The following is a 22,424-nucleotide window of genomic DNA, read 5'->3' as shown; positions in this document are numbered from 1 at the left end:
TAGATAGATTATAGATAGTAGATAGATAGATAGATAGATAGATAGATAGATAGATAGACAGACAGATAGATAGATGATAGATAGATAGAAGAAAAATAGATATTTATATAAATAGGTAGATAACATATATTCCAACGGTACAGAAAGCTGGAAGCTTGCTTCTTGCATGGAAGATGGTAAGAGTATTTAAAGTTTAGTTACATTTGACATTGCAGTGTCTTTGGTCATCAGAAAACATTTGTTTTGTCAGAGAACGTTCTGCATTTGTCAAGCTTTCAACAGAAAGCATTGGTTTGCAAAGAGGTAAAGTGAAAAATACTCATAGCCTTCACACACAGACTATGCAATTCCGTCATTCTCTCACCCTATTATAGTTGGCCTTCAAATCTCTAAAGGACATAGATCTAGAATATTATTTCATATATTGCATAAAAATACCTTTAAGAGGTTCTAAGACACTTTGCTGATTCAATTTATTTATTAAATTATGCCCCAAATATTTTCAACCACCACTGTCAAAAGATTACTACTTTAATAAATATTTAAATCATGAATACCTCAGTTTCAAATTTATCATAAAAAGTTAAGAATAATAAATTTCCAAATAAAATACCAAGGCAATAACAATCTAAATGTAAAAGGTGGCAATTCTGGAAATTACATTTGACTACAGATAAAATTTCAGAAGTGTTCTAGAGCTTATTTTTACATATTTACCTTTAAAAATTGGAAAAAAGACAGACCTCTGTAATGCTATCTAGAAACATTTGTTAATTGCTAAAAATTAATGTGATGTAACTTTTTTATAAATATATGTTTTTTATGGAATCAGCATTTTAATAAAACCTTATATGGTTCTAACCTCATCATGATAGGTGGTGAAATGACATAGCAGGTACCTTAACTGATTAAATCATATGGTTTTAATCATAAACTTGTTACTCTTTATAGTTAAAAAAATGTATGTCTACAAAGGAGATAAGTTTGTTTTTACTCTTTATTATTTGAAATTGGGACCACTTTTAAAAATAATTCATTGACCAGCTTATGATATTATAAAATCATTGTATTAATAAATTTTATCTTGTTATTGATGTTCCTTAATGTAATATTACATTTGCCATATTTGAGTGAACCATATAAGATTTCAATTTCAGTAGTTTTATATTAAAATTTTAATCTCTTTGATGATTTAATAAAAAATAGTGCATTATGGACCAGATTTTTAATTATCTTAAAATAAAAATTTGATTGAATGCTTTTGTTTTTTTAATATCCCATATATCATACAACTCTAATACTGCATCTATAAAAAGAAAAGAAAATTAATGTTGAAATTTAAACCTCACTTCCAATACTGCATTTATATCTTTAATGTATTAACAGTAATGAAAGTAAATGGAGCAGAACTCTTGTCTTCTCTACAAAACCGCATGATGAAATGTATCTACAAATAAGGAAGAATAAGGAAACCACTAAACAGAAAATCATATTGATCAGAAAGCTCCTAAACACATAAGTTAATAGATGCTAACTTGTACATATATAGTAAATTACAAATTGATTATGTTATTCAATTACACTTATATTAAAAAAGGTTGATACCTGGAATATTTTTAAACTTATATAATAATCTGTTGAAAATTTATTTAATTAGAGGAATTTATGTTTCAATAGACACATCTATGAAAACTAATTTTGTGATAATAATACATACCAGAGAAAATACATTCCATCTGTATATTATAGTAATTTATATCAATAACTGAGGAATTAAGATATATGTCATCTCTAACACACATCACCACTATACTTTGAGTGAGAGCAAACAGTGGAAAATAAAACATTAAGGGCAGATTTTGAAGGCTTTTTTTTTTATTATAATGAGAATGAATGCACAGAACTAATGGAGTTTATTAAGGAGGAAAGTAATCATATTTGTTTCTAAAGAAAGACTACTCAGTCATCGCTGTGGGTGATAGAGAAAAATTAGAGCATTGAGAGAAAGAGAGAGACAGAAACAGAGAGACACTGACTCCTGGAAGGGAGAAGACAAGTCCATTATCCAAAAGAGAAATGAACACCACTTGGAGTGTAGAAATACAGGAGTAGATCAGAGATTAGAATTTATAGGAAGTAGTGCCCAATTAGATGTTGGAGAAGAAAGATGGCCCAAGACAAGGATAAGTCTGTGCTATCTAGCCTGGTTAGAGATTATTATATCATCAACTAAATTAAGTGAATGGCCAAGTTAAATGAATACTGTAATTATTCCTATAATTAATCCTAGCTCTATGAATGTGCTAGTGTGACCTTGGGAAGGTAACTTGTACTTTCTGAGCCTTGGTTCTCAACCTTTAAAATAGCTTAGAAATGGCTACATGACAAGCTTGTCAAGATTTTTCAAATTAGATGATGCTTATAAAGCAGGGAGGCTCCCAGACAGTCTGCATGTTAGAATCACTGAGGGCTTCCTGCCTCTAGAGATTAAGATTTAATTGGCTTTAGGTTGTGGTCTAGAATTTGGAATTTTTCAAAGGTCTTCAGGTAGCTGTAATATTCAGACAAATTAAGGAACCTTTTACATAAAGCCCATGATTTAGATTATGGGATATGCTAGGAAGGAAATAAATAATAGCCATTATTAGAGTTAGGGACTGCAGGGTGCACCATGAGAAAAAGAAAGCAGATAGAGGACAGAAAATGGGCACAGCATATTCCAAGGTGGGACCAGAAATAGAGAAACCAGTGAAGGAAGTTGAGGAGTAAAAACGAGGAGGGAGGAAATGTGGAGAAAAGCTCAGACATAAAATCCAAAGAAGGCATTTTCCAGATAGTAGTCCACAATGATAAATATAAGGGAGGTGCAGTGGACTAGGGATTAAATGAATCCAGTGCATTCTGAAATCAGTAGCCTACTGAAAAGCTCAGTCAAGAGTATTTCCAACAAAGTGGCAAAAGCAATTTTTACATTATATTCAATTCAAGAATGAGCAGAGGCTGAAGAGTTAAAGGTGGCAGACTTATAAGAAGCCAGAAACATGAAGGAAAAAAATACTGTGATATGGATTCAGTCAGGGGCTCTAGCCTAAAAAGGATGGCATGAACCTTGCGTTGGATTGGAGAGAAGAGCTATGGGGTTAATATTCCAGGGAAAGGACATAGTTGAAAGGAAGTAATGAGTCAGATTCAAGAGACAGGATTGCTAGGACTACATGTCTGGGAGACAGTTGACGAAGCAATTAAATTTGATGCAAGCATCACACAATTGTAAAACAGGAAGAACTGTTACAGATTCAGAAATCTGATTTTACCCATTAGGAAAAATAACCCCCTCAGGCCCAGGGAGTTTAATACTTACCTGTGATCATTCCATGGTATACCCCGGACTCGTGAATATTGTTTAAAGTAGGGTGACATATAATTTACTAGCCGCACATGGATACTTTTGAGAGGGTTAAAATGCTAAACTAAATAGAAAGCTAGGATAACAGTTGTAAATCAGAACTATTCTGAGCAAAGCTGAACGTATGCTCACCCGATTTATGAGAAAATAGGTGCTTGGCTTAGTGAAGGTAATGTTGCTCTTTGCATCCTTTGTTATATATGTGTTTTTATCTTACTGTGATAATACAAAATATTGCATTATATTATGGTAATGTAGAATATTGTCTCTTTAGCTATGTTAAGCTTGAAGCAGTCACCTGGCCTTGTGGGTCTTTTGTATTTCACCTTCCCTCAATTTAATAGAGCTTCTCTATACATTAGACTCACAAAAGTTCTCTGATAATTTCTCTATTCATCAACTCTGTAATCTATTTAAAACTTTTAAAAGCTTTACCAGCATTCTTACTATTCACTTGTAAAAGCTCATTTTCTGCAAGTAAGAAAGAGCCAGCTGACTGCTATTCATAGCAGAAAGCATAACCTACATTCCCCATCTGTGGGTTCAGCCGAACAGTGTGATTGTTGACATCCCAATGATCATTATTTTTCCCAAAGCTTTAGTGTTCCTGCTGAAATCAGTGCTTTCTTGAGGCCAGCCTTTCAGATATAATAAAAAATGAAATAACCATGCTTTTGCCCAAAGACTTGAGACAAGCACTCAACCTTTCCAGAGGTCTCAGCATACCATAAAAGTTGGCTGCATCTATTTGATCTTCAGCTTTTAGTACATGTTACTTTTGTGTAAAGCATTGTAGTACAGAGTATTCAGTCTATTCTTTTTATTGCAGAGTCCTAATGTATTTCACTAGCACCATAGTTACCAGAGGAAAATAAATTATAGTAGGGACTATACCAGTTCAGGGGATTACAAACATGATAATAAATCAGTGACAATGAGTTGTGATTTCAAGTGACCTCAATCTTAAACTACTAAAATAAACAGAATAGTATCTCTATGGTTACTGTTCCACATTTTATTAAGTATTGAAGTACAGACACATTCGTCTTCCGTGTGTGTGTGTGTGTGTGTGTGTGTGTGTGTGTGTGTGAATGACAGCACTGCACATCAATAACCTCCAGGATGGAGGAGACACTGATATTTAGTGGCTCAGTTTCATAGATAGTCCAGTGAGTCACATTATAGACAATGCTCTCATTTGGGTCACATTGGTAAGGTTGGAATAACATCAGAATGCATTCATTTTTGTGTGTTTGGTTGGTTTGGTTATGTTTTTTAAATTTTACAAAGAAATGTATCAAAGTATTTTACATGGTTCTCATGATGACTAAGTCATAACCAATATTTACACAATTCAACTGTGGAGGTCAAAGTATTTTACATACTAAAGAATCTCAAACACACACACACTGGCTTCAGACCAAGTCTTAAAACCATGCAGCTGCATACAATGGTGACACACCCAAAAAGCAGAATGGGCAGGCACCAGATCCCTGCTAAAGTGAATCCTGTTCCGTAGAGTCAGCCCCTATACAGCAGCTCCTCCACAGTAGTCAAGGCCAGTCCTTACAACCTATCAGCCAGAAGGTCAGTCCTTTCCATTGTCATACACACAGCCCATAACAAACTACAACAGGATGGTACATACAACCCACAAAAGGGATACACTTGGGGTACCTGGCTCAGGTGACCAGGGAGACTGCACCACTGGGCCCCACAGGATACCACTACATAAGGCCAGCCAGGGAGACGTACAAACCCTGCATATACATTTAAAAAACAAACAAACAAACAAAACAGAGAAGCAGCCAAAATGGGGAGACAAAGAAACATGGCCCAAATGAAAGAACAGTACAAAGCTCCAGAACAAGAATGAAACAAATAGAAACAAACACTCTACCAGACGCAGAGTTCAAAACAATGGTTATAGGGATGCTCAATGATCTCAGGGAGAACTTCAACAAAGAGATAGGAAACATAAATATGGAAATAGAAAATACAAAAAGAACCAGTCATAAAAAAAGAATACAGTAACTGAAATGAAGAATACATTAGAGGATTAAGAAGAAGATTGAATCAGCGATTTAGTAGACAAGGTAGCACAAAACACCCAATCAACAGCAAAAAGAAAATAAGAATCCAAAAAATAAGGATAATTTAATGGAACTCTGGGACAACATCAAACATACAAACATTAGCATCATGGGGTACCAGAAGGAAAAGAAAGAGAGCAAGGAATTAAAAATCTATTTGAAGAAATAATGATAGAAAGCTTCCCTACCCTGGTGAAGGAAGTGGACATACAAGTTCAGAAAGCACAGTGAATCCCAAACAAGATGAACCCAAAGAGTCCCACACCAAGACACAAAATAGTTAAAATTCCAAAGGTTAAAGACAAAGAAAATATCTTTAAAGCAGCAAGAGAAAAGCAGTTAGTTACCTAAAAGGGAGCTTCCATAAGACGGTCAGCTGAGTTCTCAAAAGAAACTTTGCAGGCCAGAGGCATTGGCAAGAAATATTCAAAGAGATGAATTTCAGGGACCTAACAACCTAGATTACTCTACCAATCAAAGCTATAATTTAGAATCGAAGGCCATAAAGAGCTTCCCAGATAAGAAAAAGCTGAGTTCATCACCACCAAACTAGTATTTTAAGGAGTGTTAAAAGATCAAACTTATGAATAATAAAATGGATATAGCAACATATCTGTCAACAATTACTTTAAATATAAATGTATTAAATGCTCCAATCAAAAGCTAGCATGGCTCAATGGATAAGAAAACAAGACCCTTACATATGCTGCCTACAAGAGAACCAGTTCAAATCAAAAGACACACATAGGTTGAAAGTAAAGTGATGGAAATAGATATTTCATAAAAATGGAGGAGTAAAAAGCTAGTACCCATATGAATAGCAGACAAAACAAGTGACAAAAGAAGGACCCAGCAACCCCACTTCTGGGTATTTATCTGAGGAAATCCAAAATGCTATTTCAAGGGGATGTGTACATCTATATGTTCACTGCAACATTATTTACAATAGCCAAGATGTGGAGGCAACCTGGTTGTCCATCAATGGATGGATGAATGGATAAAGATATGGTGGTACATACATATAATGGAATATTGCTCGCTCATGGAAGGGAATGGGTTCTTGCCATCTGTAGTGTCATGGATGGACCTGGAGGGTGTTGCGCTAAGTAGAGTATATCAGACAGAAAAAGACAGACGCAATGTGATTTTGCTTATATGTGGAATCTAAAGAACAAAGCAAGCAAGCAAACAAACAAAACAAAAACAAACTCATATTGATACAGAGAACATTTTGATGGTTGCCATATGGAGGGTCATTGGTAGGGTGGATGAGAAAAGGGAAGGGATTAAGAGTATAAATTTATTGTTACACATTAGTCATGGGAATATAGGGTATAGCATAAGGAATATATGAAATATAGCCAATAATATTGTAATAACTATGTATTGTGTCAGATGGGTACTAGGTTTACTAGGGTGATAGATGGCAGGGGGTTGGGGGACAGGGTGAAAAAGGTGAAAGAATTAAGAAGTACAAATTGGTAGTTACAAAATAGTCATTAGGATGTAAAGTATAGGAAATATAGTCAATAATATGGTAATAACTATGTATAGTGCCAGGTGGGTACTAGACTAGTCAGGGGGATCACTTCTTAAATTATGTAAATGTCTAACTACCATACTATGCACCTGAAATGAATATAAAGTAATATTGAATATCAACTGTAATTGAAAAAAAAAATAAAGGGGAGTTAAAAAGGTAAAGAGGAATAAGAGGTTGAAATTTCCAGGTATAAGAAAAATAAGTCATGGGGATATAATGTACAGCATAGGGAATATAGTCAATAATATTGTGATAGAGTGGTATGGTGCCAGATTGTTGCTGGACTTATCATGGTGTATAAATTACATCTGAAACTAATATAATACGGTGTGTTAGTTATAGTTTAATAAAAATATTTTTAAAAAAGAAAAAAATACCAAAGTATTTTACATTTTTATCACTAAGTCACAACCAGTATTTATAAAATTTATTCAACTTTGGAGATCAAAGTACTTTGTCTCCTAGAGAATCTCAATTACACATAAACACACACACATGCATGCTGACATAAATTTGGTTTTCTCCCCATTGTATGCAGACCGTAAGATGAGAGTTTTCTCTGTTCCAGTCCCTTTCTCACATCACTTGTTTCTCATCTGTATATATCCCATTTTTCCTAGGGGCCGTGGGGGTGCCATTCCTCCTCCCCCACCACCTGGTCGGGGTGTCCTCACTCCTCGAGGGACCACTGTGACACGTGGAGCTCTTCCAGTACCCCCCGTAGCTAGAGGCGTCCCTACCCCGAGAGCCCGGGGGACACCAGCAGTGCCAGGATACAGGGCACCTCCTCCTCCAGCCCATGAGGCTTATGAAGAATATGTAAGTACCCTTGAGAAATCAGCTGTGAGGAAGAGTTAAATTAATTGGGTAACAAACTAAACCTCAAAGATATTCATATATGTTGAATATAGTAAATGATGTGTGTTGCCAAAAATGAATGTCATTTGCAACAGGGTTAAAGCAGTGCATTTAAACCTTAACATTTTGGCGAAAGCTTTTACAGGAGCCATGCTTGTTGTTAGTACCAATTAAATAGCTTGCGTTTTAAGAATCAAAATATCCTGAGGTTTTCTTATATTTAGAAGACTCTATCACTTTCAAAATGGAAATAATTATGAACATAATGTAAATTATCATATATTTAGAAGCTTCTCCTGGGACATAATGAAAGTTAGCATAAACCTCAGAAATATTTGACAAATATAATGGGATATATTACAAACTTTGATAATCATGCATGAGAATGTGGCTGGTCTTTCCTTTAAATATCCTTACACACTCTTTCAGTATATGAAAGATATGGGATTGGCAGATATGAAGAATTGAAAAAAAATGTAGAAGAAGTGCAGTGTCTATAAACACCCCCCTCTCTTACCATCTACTGTATTGCTTGATACACCCTTTGACCTTCCATCCAGGTTGCTACTATTCCACAGGTGGCATTGCATTCTAGTCCCTGTATCCATTTCTCCTACTATATTGTGAAAATTGTAAAAAGGGACAGTTTCCCCTTCACTTGTATAACCATAGTAAGTCCACTCTAAATGTCAGGGTGTATTGATGCAAGCCAGATAATCATCCTATGAAACAGATTCATCGTGCCGTTAACCTCTGCAGCACATTACTCTCCTGATCTAGATGTTTGTTTCACTCAACAACCCACAAACATTATGTCATCTGTGAGTGATTACTTACTAAATATAAACTCTTCAAGGACAGTTACTGTCACATGCTGGACACTCAAAACCTGTAAATGTTCTATGGGCTGGTTAATCACCAAGTAAAATTTAAACCAATAATAAAATGAGCATGGTTGATAGGTGTCACTAAAACTACTTTAATATGGAGATTAAGTTAGTTTTGGGGAATAATGTTACTGCTTAAATAGGAAACAATAACTAATTCCTGCAAGAGTGAAGAAAAAATATTGTTAGAAATCCATTTCTATTGGAAAAGTGTAGATGTGTTCTTCTAAAGTATCTTTTATACAAAATCAGGTCTCAATATTTAAAATCTTGGACAACATGGGAATTCCAAAATCAGAAGCAGAAAACATATTTTACTCTATAAACAAGCCAAGCCCACAGGTCATGAAATACAGAGTTTAGTCTTGGTTCTGCCAACTTTTTCCTGAGACATAGTATATACAAAATAAGTACTTGTTAAGTGAATGAATTAAAAATCTGCAACAGGGAAAATGGGATCATGTTTTAATCTCTGAAGAACCTTCTAGCTTTACCATCTTTATGTACATTGCCACTATGGCATTTTTGTCTTCCAAATAGAGGCTTAAACAGTTAGATCTTTATTTCAAAAATTAAAGAAAGGGAAAAGCTTTTTGGTTAATAGTGGTCAACTCTGTTATTAATCAAAGAATTTATAAGGCACATATAGGGCACCATGAAAGAGAACAAGATAGGCAAAAAGTTGTAGCCTTTCACATGCACTCCAGTTTATAGTCAATAAGTCACCTGAATACAAGGCAAATAAGAGTAATCTAGGAAAGCATAAAGAGTTTATAGGAACATGGGTAGAATAGGTTATATTCTGAAAGGTGGAAATCAAGGAGGACGGTTAGTTCTTAAAGTAAGAAAACATATATGTAAAGTCATGTAATCTGAATGTTGTATTTATATTTAAATTATCTAATCCTTTTTATTCATTCACTCAGTCATTTAATGAGTGTCTATCTTATTTCAGGCACTGTTCTGAAGCTCCTAGAGAAGTAGTTGTAAACAAAACAGACCACATAGCTGCTTTTAATAAAACTTGGATTTTAGTGGAAGGAGACAGAAAACAAACATATATAAACAAAGGAATAAAGTAATGTCAGGTAGAGAACAAGAGCTCTCAAGAGAGGTAGAGGGAGGGCACTGCCGCAGAATGGGACCTTAGGAAAGGTTGCTCTGAACTGGAAAGTTTGGCAAATGAAGGGGGAAGTCTAAGCCAAGGGGCTGCTTCTAAAGAAACAGCTAACATAAATGCCCTGAAATGGAGCCCGCTTGAAATATATGGGGATGAGCAAGGAGGGCACTGAAGCTGGAGCAAAATGTATGAGGGGGAGGTAGTAGATAAGGTCAAGAGATGGACAGGACGATTCATGTTACTACTGGAAATTTTTGTGCAAGAAAGGGATGAGATCTTTATTTCAAGACAAGAAAGGGACTATATATATATATATATTCTTTTTTTTTTTAATTGGGGAACAGTGTGTTTCTCCAGGGCCCATCAGCTCCAAGTCGTTGTCCTTCGATATAGTTGTGGAGGGCGCAGCTCAACTCTAAGTACAGTCGCCGTTTTCAGTCTTTAGTTGCAGGGGACGCAGCCCACCATCCCATGTGGGAATTGAACCGGCAACCTTGTTTTGAGAGCTCGTGCTCTAACCAACTGAGCCATCCGGCCACTACTCCAGAAGCTCAGAGGCAGCTCGTTGTCTTCAATCTAGTTGTGGAAGACACAGCTCACTGGCCCATGTGGGAATCGAACTGGCAACCCTGTTGTTCAGATCTTGCGCTCTAACCAACTGAGCCATCTGGCCACCCCTGGATTTACATTTTTAAAGGTTTGTCTTGCCTGCATCATAGAGAACAGAATATGGGGTGGGTGGACACAAGTGAGACTGGTGAGTAACTCATTGCAATATCTCCCACTGACAAAATGATGGCTTGGAATGGATGAGAAGAGGTTAGATTCTGAGTGTACTGTGAAAATGATCTATTAGAATTTGATGATGGAATAAATGTAGGATGTGTGAAAAAAAAGAAAGGAGTAAAGGATAATTTTTGTGAAGTGAAGGTTAAACTGAACCTGGGTTAAATTGAGATGTCATTTATTAAAATGAGGAGTACCACGGGGGAAGTGGGAAGTTCAGTTTGAAATCCTGTTTGAAGGTGTTTGGCCTTCAGGGAAGTCTGTTGTGTTGCTGTGGGGACAGGACCTGACATTGGAAATAGACAGTAGCGTCCTGATTTGAATTCTAGCTGTGTCTGTAGCTGTGTAATTTACAAACACTCTGAGGCTTGGATTTCCCTTCTATATATTGGAGATAACCATCAGCCTCACAAAACTGCGTTGATATTAGAGATAATATACTATGTATATAATATATAATATATTAAAAATAACATTCATAGCACTTATAAGTGTGCCTAACTACCTAGAACATATAGACATTCAATAAAAAGTAATTATTATGTAAACCTCCATCACGTAAAATATTCTTTAATTTCAGTCCGGGATAAGCTATGGACCCGTTAAAGTCATGTTTGTGAATTAATTGGGCATCATTGGTTGCAAATATCAAAACAAATTTTATCTTCTTTTTGTAATAAATAATTAAGTAAACAAATGAACAAACACACCTGGGGGATGATATATGACTGTAACATCATGAACTTCAATAATAGGAATGCCATCAGGCCTTAAGAAAGGTCTGAGCCAAAGAACTAGAAACTATCAAGAGTTTCTCCCCATATCTCATCTCTTTTTTTCTCAGCATCTGTATTTCTATTTCATTTTAATCTACAGGCTGGATTTTGGGGCTTCTCTAATCAACATGGGTCAGCACATGGTAAAATATGTCCAGCCTAGAGCTGCCAAATTTACACGTCCCGTTCCTGTCACCTACAGGGACTGATTGGCTGGCTGTCTCTCAGTCCTAATCTAGATCCCCAGGTAGGAGAATCATATTCACCCAGGCTCGTCAGGTTCTAATGCTAGTGAGTCAGCTATGGACAGTAGGGCAGGAGTTTCTGGAAATGAGGTCTGGGATCAGCCACCAGTGGTGAGTGTAAGGTAGAGGTGAATTTCACAAAATATAAGCATGGTTCTTAAGGCCCTAACCCCAAGGCTAGTATGGGAGTGACACTAGTTTCAGAGAAGGAGAAAATATTATGAACTTGGCAGGTATACCAAAGTAAATGCATGATAACATACTGTTGATCACAGGAAAAAGTAGATCTTGTTTTTAAAAAACTCTTTAATGCCATATGAAAACCTGTCACATGTCATTATTTTTAATTTTTTTCTATAAACAATCCAATGAGTAGATACAAAGTTTACTACACAGCTGTAAACTACTGACAGCAATCTTTTGAAGTCTCAGCACCAAACCAGATTAACACTGAAGAGCTGTTACTCTGCTCTAATTTTAAATTATTGATTCCTCTGGAAGGTGTAAGAAAAACAAAGTTTAAGTGTCTTAATAACAAAATAATGGCACCGTGCTGAGTTGATGGTGAAAATCTCAAGGAGTTCTTAACTTTCAGATAAAATTTCTTAGAAAAGGTCCCTTTTATTATAAATGGCACTACAAGCCAATTCACTCTTCAGACTCTTCCTTCTTCCCTGCTGAGTCTCAGCATTAACTTTCTGGCCACACAGACTGCATATAGGTAATCAAATCCACTCCTTGCAGCTTGCCTGACAAGAAACAGCTTATTGTAAATAAGACTTCTGTTTAAAACCATCATTAGTGTTAGCTAGGCCTAAAAAAAAAAAAAAAAAAAAAAAAAGTGAATTTTCATTTGTTACACATCCTGATCCAGACTAAATATTTTAAATTTTCTTTGCATTGATCTTCTGTTAAGAAGAATACATTTACATTTTAGAGATCCATCATCATGATTGAAGTATATTTAGGGAACTGAAAAGTAGATTTCAGAAAAAAAAACACTCACACACCAAAATATGAAGTCCATTAGCTCTACGGTGTTAAAAGAGAGTAAACTAAAACTTAAACTACTAGGTTCCAGTCACTGTATACTAATTTACTTAATCTCTGATAACACAACCAACCAGTTACTAATTAACTATTTTAGTAGAAGAGGAAACTGAAGCTTGGAATTCAGACTTTCACCTCGTTTTCTGTCTCTAAAACCTCTGTATCTTTGTCACATTAAAATATTTTACATAGTGCTTGTCTCATGGAGAACTCACACATATATATACAGATCATTTGTCTTTCATACCTCCTATCCACACTTCTTTGCATTCGCTTAGCGATATTTAGGACATTGCCCAGCCCCTGCATGAAAACCTCCAATTTTGGAACACCTCTCAATACCTCTAGAAACTAGGTGCTGGAAGTATAAAAACTGTGATTAGAGAGACACTGTCTCTACTCTCACAAGTGTGCCATCTAGTGGGGAAGACAAAGATTAGTCTAACAACTAAGGCATGCAATTTCTGTATAGGGCTATCTCACTCTTTTCCTCTATTGGAGGTAATTTTTGCTCGTATCTCCTCTTTCTTAGAAGATTAAACATCCTAAAGGCAGGAAATGTTTCTTAAATGTATTTTATCTTTGCAATTCTAAGTAAAGTGCTTGCTAATAGCAATTGAATTTAACCTACTTATGACATTGTTAGAAAGACATACATATTAACACTCACATACATATACATATTTTATATAAATATTAAATGACTGAGAGTACAACATAGCATATATTAAGTGCCAAAAAGACATTATACTTGCTCCAAAGGGAATTATCACTACTGGCATGGGTGCTTTAGAGAAACCTCTAAGAGGGTAAGGAAAACAATAATAGCAAACAAAGATGAGTAAGTATAACTTTGAAAAGTAGAGAGAAAAGAGAGGAAGCGCTATGCAAAAGGGATAATAAGTGGGAGGGCAAGAAAAGGGACGTTTCAAAGCAAATCTAAAAAATCTGAGAAGGCAATTTGGGGAAACAAGAATTCTTTTAAAATAGCACTAGGGGCCCTATGCTCAGGGGTTAGAGCACTGGTCTTGTAAAATAGCACTGGAAATAATATGGAGTTATAGGTAACCTAAAATGCTGACATCATAACTTTACTTATTATAATAGAAGTCCATGTAAAGGTTTTTGAGCAGAGGGTAAACTAAGGTTTGGGGGAATTTTATAATTCTCAATTTTTTAGTGGATTGGAGACACAGTGAAGAAAGAAGATTTAGGGATTAAATAAGAGTGAGTTTTACTGAGATGTGGCCTTGGCTCTGAGCAAGGCCAAAGATAGCACTGAAGATGGAAACAACAGGGTTTAATGACAAGTGGATGTGGGAGGAAAAGAAAAAGCAATCAAGGCTTGTTCCAAGGTATGTTAGTATATGGGTGGGGGTGAGAGTTGGGGGACAGAAGGAAGGAAGGTAGTAGGGAGGGCTAGGCAGTAAAGAAGCTCCTTTCAAAGACACTGGGAGAGTCCTATCATTGTGCTCACAGGATGAGATCTCTGTTGCAAAACCAAGGTATTTTACCTCCTATATGTTGAGATCACTTCCTCACTTGTCACACTTTTCATTTGGTCAGATGGTGTTAGAGGGGGCATGGCTATTTGTGAGAGTGCTAACTGAATTTTGTGTTGGAGATTCATTTAGTTTGCATTTAGTGGAATATTTTTATTTGTATAATTTAGGTATTCCTGACATTATTTTATAGAAATGATTCCAGGAATACTCTTACTCACTAACCTATTGTCATGACACAATTGTTCATGGACGGAAGACTGACTATTTGATTGTGAACTGCAGCACTGATGCAAAAAGTATGTATTTAATGGTGGGAAAAAAAGTTTTCAGCTGTATTGGGCCAGGTTGGTTCTATGTAAAACTCTTCCTATCACTCAGCTTAGCTATGAACGAAACGTGATAGAAGTTTCCCTCAATTTGACACTAATCCTAATAGCCTATAACACAACCAGTAGTAAGTTGGGAAACTGAAAGAAACTTTTCAAAACTGTCAAAAATAACAAAATTGTTCTATCAACCGTGCTAGAGAAAAAAAAAAGGAAAAAAAAACCTGAATTTTCTGTCCTTGCTACAGAAAATATTATAATTTTAGAAGGTGATCAAAAATTATGCCTCTAAAAAACATGGAAAGGTAGTATGGGTATAGCACAGGCAGTTTAAAAAAAATACCATATTGTTTTCTGGATTTTGAGAGATTTGTAGTATTTTCAGCTTTTAAAATTTGGTAGTTGGTTGTGATTGTCTTTCTCATTCAAGATAAACATTCACTGTAATGTTTAATTTATATTCATAATTTTATAAGCTTTTTTCTTATAGAATGCAAAATTGTATAATCTTCAGGACGCACAAACTCTGGATCTGCCAAAACAATAGCAACATTTGTAGGAAAGTGTATATGGAGGGCTGGAGGATTGGGATGGGGTACTGTTTAAAGAAAAAGCTGACTGTAACTTTAGTTTCTTTCTAGTCTTGAAAGTCTGTTCTGGACCATGTTTAACCATGTTGGTGCTGTTAATAAATAAAAGTTAATGATGTCTTTTTAACAAAGGCTGTATGAAAAATTAAATGTGCATCGAAAAGGCTCGTAACTTCTGCAAGTATTCCATCAGAACATCACACCCTTTGCAAATATAGTGACAACATCAATATATGCTTAAATGAACACTCTGATCATTTATATGTTGCTTTAGCGCACACACACAAAAAACAAACCAACAAATAATAACAGAAAACCTTCAGGTACACAAAATAGTTTCTAGTTTCCTAAGACATAGACTCAATTTATTTTTAAATCGTCTCATGTTTTCTCCAATGATTAATTCTCAGATATCAAAGAGTTGCATGGGGGCACAACAAAGCAAGAAGAGATGTGAGTTTAATACTATATGAGAAATTTTGTATAATCAGTCATGTTAACCTAATTTGTAAAATTCATTTTGACAGTGTTTTTAGAAGCATTTCTTTCTATCAGTCTTAACTAAGCCTATCGGCATTCCAGCCCATCTTATCATCTAATTCAGACTCTGAGGCATCCTTCCAGTAACAATGAGAAAACTAGAAAATTCACTGGTAAATCAATAGTCCTTAAAATTCCATAAATGAGTACAGGCTGCCAACCTTCAGTTTCATGTGTATGGAACATTTTTTTTGACAGGAGAGGGAAATAAGTATTAAATGATAATTGAAATCAATTATCATGCCATTTTTGTGGAAGGAAAGATTACGAGCCTGATCTGTAATCTATTTTGAGGGGAGCCACCTGTGGTGGTTTTCTGTGTAATTGCCAAGAGCCTTCACCCAATGAAAGGAGATTTTTATTAGAGTTTCTAGATTAGATATTTGTATTCCATTAAACATTCTTGTTTGCGTTTCAAATTCTCGTCTCCTCTTAGTAGAGAGTAATTTACCAGAATGTATCATAGATTTTTATGTTTTGAAATGTAACTAAATATTTAAAATTATCAAAACATGTGAGGTTAATGAAATATATTTTGAAACCAGAAGATGAGTGGAATACTGCTGTGGTCCAAGAAAGAAATGATATTTGATCACTATTAAAATATAAAATTATTTTCCCGCAAAATATAAGTCCGTCTTTTAGAATTGTGTGCATTTTCTTCTGAAGTTGAAACTTAAAGAAACAATTCTTCTAGGATCATGTCTTGGATTTTTAAGTGATTTTTAGAACAGATGCAGATTCTTCTGTTGGCCACAACACAACAGATCGTCAATCCTGTATCTTACAATTATGATACGTAATATCCTTTGTAACACTTACAGGATGAAAGTAGGTTTCTTGTCTGTTTGCTGACTGTTAGCTGATGGAAAGTATCATATAAAGTATTTTAGAGTTTCCTCTAGGTGCTGCTAAGGGAAAATGTCCATAGTATTTTTGTAGTGTCTGCTATAGGTATGGGGAGGAAAACAGTAGCAAAAATGCCAAAAATTGCCTCCTTAGTCTTAGGGAATTCTACTATTTTTTTTGTTTTTAGCATATAAGTACATTTTAGGTTACATTATTTTTGTCTTTGGTTCATACACATGGCCTAAGGATTAATAATGAAAGTGATTTGAGCTTTAATTTACTTCTAGAGGAATGTTCTTAAGAAGATATGTTGGTTATAAATCAATAGTTTTTCTATCATTGCTTTTTTTCCCTTCTGAGTTGATTACGATTTTGATGATTGTATCTGCATTGAAAATATCAAGACCTTGCATAGGGTGACAAGTCATACCCAGGAATCCTAAAATTTATTTTTTCTTTTGCTGGTTGAAACTCGTTGTTCTATATGTTTTGTCAATATCACCCTTACAATTTTCTGAAAACTTAATTAAATACACTAGCCTAGCTAGCTAGATTGTCAATAGCATTTGAAGAAAACCAAATAAGAATGGGTAAATAGGATTGAGTCCTCGTCTAGATTTTGGCTCACTTCCAGTATGGATTCCTCATTCAGCGGAAAATAGTGGCTGCTAAACCTTTCCATCAGTCACAGATCTTTGTGATTATTTTCTGTTATATCTTATGAGCTAAAGGCTTTTACTGGGGAAGCTACAAATGTTCTTTGCAATAACTTCTAATAATCTCAATATTTGAATTAAAACAATTTCTCCTCATTGTTGAAGATGGGAAACTACACTTTCTCTGTATGTGAAACCATATTATGGATTTATTTGCTAGAGAAGGGACACAAGAAGGATCCTCCTTTACCCCTTCTGCTTGTATTTCTTAGAAAAAAAATAGAGAATATACTTTTTTATTTCTCCATATTCCTTTATGTATTTCCATTCACTCTTCATCAGAATCTCAGACTTCTAAATATCCATGTAAAATAAGTTTGTTCTCTGTTTTACACTCACATGGATACTAACAGAGCTGGGGAGCTACAGATCCAACTGGTATGAGTGCTGGATGGAAGGCTAGGGATGCTGCAGGATGAGCAATTTGTTCTTTCAAGTGATCTTTTCTTTCTTCTTTTCTGCCTCTATGAATAAGCCTGAAATCTTTTCTGATTTGTTTTGTTTGTTTGTGTGTTCGTTTGTTTTTTCCTAGGAAAAAATTTGAAGCAACAAACTCACCTAATTTGAATCATGAGGATTGTGTGTCACAGAGATGAGGGAGATTTTTGCTTTTAATGTTCTTGCTGTTCTTCCTGTGAGCAACAGTACTAGATATAACTACTTGAAAATGAAAGCCAATGCCCTTTCCTGTAATTTCAGCCCACATTGTAATTTCTGGTGGTCACTTGCATTGCGATCATTTTTATTAAATAGTAACAGCTTAAACTTATGCCTTTGCAGTATAATAAATAACCAGCCAGAATAGTAACTGGTACCCACCACTGATATATTCAGCTGTTCTGCACAAGTACAGAAAACCAGTTGGTGTCCACTCTGCTTAATCAGATCTCAGATCTAATTGGTTGGGGCTTGAGCCATTCCGGCTGTTAAATATTGTACCACTTTTAGACTGGTGAAATTCTAGTAGAAATACAGTATTACAGAATTTTACAAATAGACAAATTAAATCATTTAAGTTTAGAATTTAAGAGGATTCCTTAGCCAAGGCATTGGAGTAGTTGTTCAAGATAGCTAGTTGCACTGCACCAAAACCACTTTTGTCACAGTTACAGCTGATGATAGCTGTGACTTCAGAACTCCCTGTACTCTTCCTGCTATCATGATGGTTTCCCAATGCATCCCACATCTCTGCAGACACAGTTGAACATAACCTAATGGACCTCACCTACCATGCTGCATTATTTATGTAGAGTTTCCTGAATGCAAAAGACTGTCATGCACTTTTGGTTGTTATAAAGTGTCTTATCCAATCCACTACTTTATTTTAACATGAAAGAAATTAAGGTTCTGAGAATGAATGATTGAACTAAAGTCACACACTTTGTAATGCCACTCACAGGTCTCCTGATTTTCGCTGCAATGCTTTTTCTAAGGAATATTACAAGGAGCGGGGGTGGAGGATGGGGAACCACAAACTCACTCCTGTGTCTTCCAAATAACTAGACTAATCATCTGACACCTGTGTGAAGCTGAGTTTCAAACTTTTCCAAAATTTATAGGGAGTAGACTGAGAGGGTGACATATGAAAATATTTGAGCCCTCAACCCAATCAGATCTACCAATGAGGTTTATGGGACTCACATTTCTCGTTATCCTGTTTTCCTTCATCATAAACCTAACAGCCTTCTAGAAGTTTCTCTGTCTTTTATCTCTTTAAGTTAGTGACACTCCCAGAGAAACAAATATTTGCCAAGAGCAAAATATAAACAAAAGTGGAAACCCTAGTTTTCCTTTATTTATTTGAGTAGTTCCTTGTTGGAAATAGGATTTATGGAAATCATGTAAGAGCATCCTTTTCCCCTGTTCTCTCTTACTTCTTTCTAATACTGTACCCAGCAGTCAGGAGTTACAGATGTGAAGACAGTATTGTTTACTGTAATGTAGCAAGCACAACTTGGCGGCAGGAAAATGTTTTAGGAGATATCTTTGGGGATTTAATAGGTAAAAAGTACTAAGTGCTTACTCATTAAGTAGGAACTGACTCCTTCTATATTTGAAACCAGATTTTCAGTAAACATGTCTCTTCTGTTTTACATTCCAAATGTAAGTTAAAGCATTTTAAGCAATACATTATAGAACAGTTATACGCTTAAAGGTCTAAATACAATGAAACAAAAATGTATTTCACTCTATATCTAGATCTCATTTAAGATTTTCTTTTACATAAGAAGATATATTCTTAAATTTTGGACAACATAATATGATAGTTTTCATATGTAATTTAGGCAGCAAATGTCATCCCAAAATAAATCTACTAAATCCCCTCCCTCCCAGAAAGCAATCTCCATGAAAATGGCTTCCCAAACTAACAAGTTTCATCAAGTAATATTCTGCTTTTTTCTATTCTAATCTCATTCCAGAGCTAGCATAACACCCCATTTTCAGCTTTCATCTCCAAAACTATCATAAACCTTGACTTTCCTCTTGACCTATTTGTTCGAGAGTCTCCAGTTATTTGTGGATCTTTCCACTCAAACAGTATTTCTCTTCTTACAGCCATGACTCTAAAACATTTATCAACATCTCCCAAGTTAGGATTCCCCTTGGTTTGTCCATTTCTGTTTACTCGAAACTCAAAAATCTAAAGGTCATCTTTAGATTCTTTATTTTCTGTTTCCAATGCTAAATTCAGATTAGTTTTCCTAAAATCATCAGTCTCTCCCTGTTGCTCAAAGGGTAAGATTCCAATTTCCTAATTTTTCATACACAATATTATGAGAAGATAAAGATGAATACTTTAGTTTTATGAGCTTATAGTTAACTGTGTTTCATTTTCAAATGAGATTTTGACCAAGAATAAAAATAAATAAGCAAACACCAGAAAAAAAAACTTAAATTTTTATAGCCAGTACAGTTAACAGAGATAATTCTTAGTACATTAAAATCTCTTGTGCTAGTTGATTCAATTCAATGTAACATTTATTGAATGCCCAGTCTATATTATGTTATTTCCATGGGAAGAAACAATGAGAGATAAAAATGGTAGTCACTTTTAATAGATGTCTATTGTTTGTTAGGCTTTGCTATACGTAATCTCACAACCTTAATCAAAGATAACAGGCATAGGCCTTTTTGTTCCCATCAAGAAATTTGGGGGTCAAAAAATTAGATAAATCTATCAGTCACCTATCTGATAGCAGAGCCAGACAAATGTGTATATCCAACAGACTAACCGCCTGTTGGATATAAAGATGTAAAAGGAAAAGTTCCTGGCTTTGAAAGGGTAACGGATAAGATACCTAGACAAAAAACAAAGCTCACAGATTCAGGGCAGAGTACATAATTTGTGAGGATGAACGCAAGACTTCCCTGTTAGATATATGCTGATGTTTTCCTGACCTACCTTACAAACTGGCTGTAGAGTAGTTATGACACCTGCTGGAAATCCCTTTAAACTAACTTTTTAAAATTTTCTTTGCTTCCATTCAGAAAGGTCGAAGAACTGATTAGTTCTAATGCTATCTATTTGATATTGTACAAATGTAGAAATTTAGGGAAAAAGCAACCGATAATCTTCAACTTTATAGTAGTCAGGATAGATAGTATTGGCTGGGACCGGTAGACGCATTCTCACATTGTTTGGAAGTCTAGAATATTAAAAGTAGCAAAAAAATGATAATAATAATAATAATATTGACAATAGAAACAACTAATATAATTATCTATAAGCCAGACACTATGCAAAATTATTTACGTTCAGTATTTAATTTTTATAAAAACCTTATTATGTTGGTATTATTTCCATTTTACAGTTGAAGAAACTGAGGTTTAAAGAGGTTAACTAGCATGCCCAAAATTGGTGAGCCAGTAAGCAGCAGAGCTAGTATTCGTAAGTTAGATTTCAAGGGCGGTACTCAGTGTCAAAGCTATTGTATAATTATATAGTACCTACACACGGCAGGTGTTTGCCTAAGAGTTTTATACATATGGACTTAGGTATCCTGTTGGCCCCTTTACCAGTTAAGCACCATTACTGTCTGAGATACCAAAGTTTACATGCAGAGAGAGATCGAGTAGCTAAACCAACATCATCCCTGTGACCAGCAGCAAAACTGGGATTTCAGGACAAGTGGTCTGGCCCAATCCACCTTGCTCTGCTCTCTCTGAGGAATCTTGAGGAGAAAAAGAAAAAAGAAAAAAAAAAAAAAAAAGAAAAAAAAAAAAAATATATATATATATAAAAGATATATATATATCTTTTGGACAATTAGTTTTAAATGATACCAATGAGGAAAGAATGAGTGAAAATCTTCAAGGAACCACTTAGTGAAATCTACACGGACTATAGTGAACATATAAAAACGGGTGTGGGCGGGGGAGAGGGAAGGCTTGAAAGACAAGTTGGAGCAAAATAATAAAGTGGCCTGTGGAAGAAATACTTGGAAGAGAATTTAGTTATTAAGTCCATTGTTACTGGGGACTTGTTAAACGTTTCTCTGACATGGAGCATTAATTTGAATGTGCGTACACGTCAGCCAACTGAAGCGGGTGGACACCAGAGGCAAGAAGCGCCACTGAAAGCTTGTGTAATAATCTCAATAGGAGGGAAATAGAAAAGAGGGGACACTGGGAAACATTATGGAAGGTAGAGTAAATTAATTAAAGAAAGCTCTGGAACTAATTCCAGAATTTCAGTTGTGTAAAACATTTTAGGTAATCTAAAAATAGAATGTTATTCAAGATTATTATTATTTTTTTGGCTTGAAAATGGTTTATTCTAGAAAACATTTTTAAAATTTATATATAGGGCAGTTAATTTCTTTTTTTCCGCCTTGAATGAGACATTATTGTCATATAACATGTCAGTATAAGGTATACAATGTGATAATTAGGTACATATATATATTGCAAATTATTACCACAATAAGGTTAGTTAACACATCTATCCCCTCACATTATTACGACTCTGTGTGTGTGTGTGTGTGTGTGTGTACGTGTGCACACGCGGGCGTGCATATGTGTGTGTGTGTGTGTTGGTAACACTAAGATCTACGCTCTTAACTTTCAAGTATGTAATACAGTATTTTTAATTATAGTCAACATGTTGTGCATTAGAGCTTATATTTATCTTATA

At 35.1% G+C, this 22,424-nt stretch overlaps 1 protein-coding gene across 1 annotated transcript in view; it reads left to right on the top strand.

Moving 5' to 3' along the window:
- KHDRBS2 (KH RNA binding domain containing, signal transduction associated 2) overlaps positions 1-22,424 on the top strand; it is a 400,827-nt gene that overhangs the window by 318,189 nt on the left and 60,214 nt on the right. Inside the window, exon 6 of the mRNA XM_074333143.1 lies at positions 7,663-7,861. Coding sequence (XP_074189244.1) covers positions 7,663-7,861 — 199 coding nt within the window. The remainder of the gene's footprint in view (positions 1-7,662; positions 7,862-22,424) is intronic.

Source organism: Rhinolophus sinicus, linkage group LG05 (genome assembly GCF_036562045.2).
Source record: "Rhinolophus sinicus isolate RSC01 linkage group LG05, ASM3656204v1, whole genome shotgun sequence".
In the NCBI taxonomy this organism is placed as follows: domain Eukaryota; kingdom Metazoa; phylum Chordata; class Mammalia; order Chiroptera; family Rhinolophidae; genus Rhinolophus; species Rhinolophus sinicus.
This window is presented reverse-complemented; position numbering and strand designations above follow the sequence as displayed.